Here is a 2,158-nt window from a genome sequence, read left to right on the forward strand (position 1 = left end):
TTCGAGGTGCGGCCTCACCAGTGCCGAGTACAGGGGCACGATCACTTCCCTACTCCTGCTGGCCACACTATTTCTGATACAGGCCAGGATGCCATTGGCCTTCTTGGCCGCCTGAAATCATAGAAATGAAAATAAAATAAAATGCATTGGGTGTGCCCTGCTACTCATGTTGTTCCACTTTTCCATCACTGCGTTCTGGCACACATGAACAAGTCCTCAGCTGATGTGAACCTGTGAAAATTCAAGCAATTTTTTGAAAACTGAACAGAAAAGCATGCTAATTTACAGAATCTTTGGCTGTGCTTAGGATTTGACCAGTATTTAGAGATGCCACTCTAAACAGAACTGTTAATTCTTAAGATTGAAATACTTCCTATCGGTACTTAAAAATCAGATGTTGCCACATTGTTCTGGGTTACTGGAAATAGAAAGGTAAGTACAAAAGTATTACTTGTAGGACTGTGAAACTCACAAAACCGCACAGAGTGGTTTCTTTGTCCCAGGTAAGGTTAGATAGGGCAACAATCCTGACCGTGTGAGGGGTCTTTTGTCATCACTGAATTTGGTCCCCAAACCCATCCGATAGCATCAGTGATAAAAAGGAAAATAGCATTGCTTTCTTTTCTTATTCCCTGTGTCATTAATAGACATGGATGTGTCATTGAATGAAAACCCCTGGGCATAAACTGTTTGGCTTTTTGAATTGATATCCCAGGTCAAAACCCATCATGGGAATCCTTTGGTCTAAATCAAATCTCTTTTGTAAAGGCTCATCCCTTTTTAAAATAGTGGACAAACACTAGTAGAAAAGGTTGATCTTGAGAAATACTTACTGGACTCAGATGACAACATGTCAGTGCTTTCTAATCCAAATTGGAAACCTGTCATTAAGTTACAGGCACATTTTCTGTCCTGCACTCATTCTGTTGTCATCACCCTCTGTGAAAAACTGAGCTTCCGAAGTGAAAATTTGAGAGGACAGAGAAATATTGATCCTTACTTTAAAAACAGGAGCTTTCCATTTCAGAGACACCTCAGTTAAACAAATGACTGATAAAAAAGCACTTCATCTTAAAACTGTTCTTGAAGGTGCAGAAAATGGAGACAAATATTGAAGGAATAGGTGGGGTTTCCAATTTTGGGGTAATTTCATGGTGACAGAAATATAATTTATATTGGAGAAATAAAACTCTAGAGGAAGGAAGGAAGGAAGGAAGGAAGGAAGGAAGGAAGGAAGGAAGGAAGGAAGGAAGGAAGGACAAATATTTGAGCTGTAGGTCAGTGATTTTTAGCTTCATTATTAAAGAACTTTTTTTGGTCTTTATAGCTGAGGACAATGCGATGGTGGAAGTCTTGCTCAGTCATTTTCGCCATAAAGGTTACCCAGAATGATACAAGCTGTATGGGAAAGACCTCAGTGATGAAACTGCATGAGGAAAGGTTCACCTTACCCAGCGTAGCAATATTTGAGCTGTAGGTCAGTGATTTTTAGCTTCATTATTAAAGAACTTTTTTTGGTCTTTATAGCTGAGGACAATGCGATGGTGGAAGTCTTGCTCAGTCATTTTCGCCATAAAGGTTACCCAGAATGATACAAGCTGTATGGGAAAGACCTCAGTGATGAAACTGCATGAGGAAAGGTTCACCTTACCCAGCGTAGCCAAAACGTGGCGGAGTTCAGCCCCCATCACCGTTCCATTTCCCTCCTTGTCAAACACGCGCAGACCTTCCACGAAGTCCTCGTAGGTGCCTGTGTCTTTCGTCTTGGCAATATGCTGGAGCATGGGCAGGAAGGTCTCAAAATCGATCATCTTGGAGTTCATTTCTACAAAGACACAGGTGGAAATGAAAGTTTTGGTGGATTCTGGGAGAGTTGAGGACTAATCATGGGGCATCCACCATGGGTAGGTGGTGGGGGTAGAAGAACTGTGGCAATAAACACCAGCTAAAGGGGAGGAAAGAGCATGGAAATACTGTAAGTACAGGTGGAAGAATGGATAGAGTGGGAAAGAGGTCTGGCAAAGTGAGAAACATGAGGTTTTAGTAGATAGATGGATGGATGGATGGATGGATGGATAAAAAAAAACAGACAGACAGACAGACAGACAGACAGACAGACAGACAGACAGACAGACAGACAGACAGACAGACAGACAGA

General features: G+C 41.8%; 1 protein-coding gene across 2 annotated transcripts in view; it reads right to left on the reverse strand.

Moving 5' to 3' along the window:
- The window catches only part of MYL3 (myosin light chain 3), a 46,979-nt gene that overhangs the window by 7,070 nt on the left and 37,751 nt on the right, over positions 1 to 2,158 (reverse strand). For both annotated transcript variants that reach the window (XM_009281021.1, XM_009281022.1), the window contains one exon: positions 1,652 to 1,825. In XM_009281021.1, coding sequence (XP_009279296.1) covers positions 1,652 to 1,825 — 174 coding nt within the window. The remainder of the gene's footprint in view (positions 1 to 1,651; positions 1,826 to 2,158) is intronic.

Source organism: Aptenodytes forsteri, unplaced genomic scaffold, assembly GCF_000699145.1.
Source record: "Aptenodytes forsteri isolate BGI_AS27 unplaced genomic scaffold, ASM69914v1 Scaffold52, whole genome shotgun sequence".
Taxonomy (NCBI): domain Eukaryota; kingdom Metazoa; phylum Chordata; class Aves; order Sphenisciformes; family Spheniscidae; genus Aptenodytes; species Aptenodytes forsteri.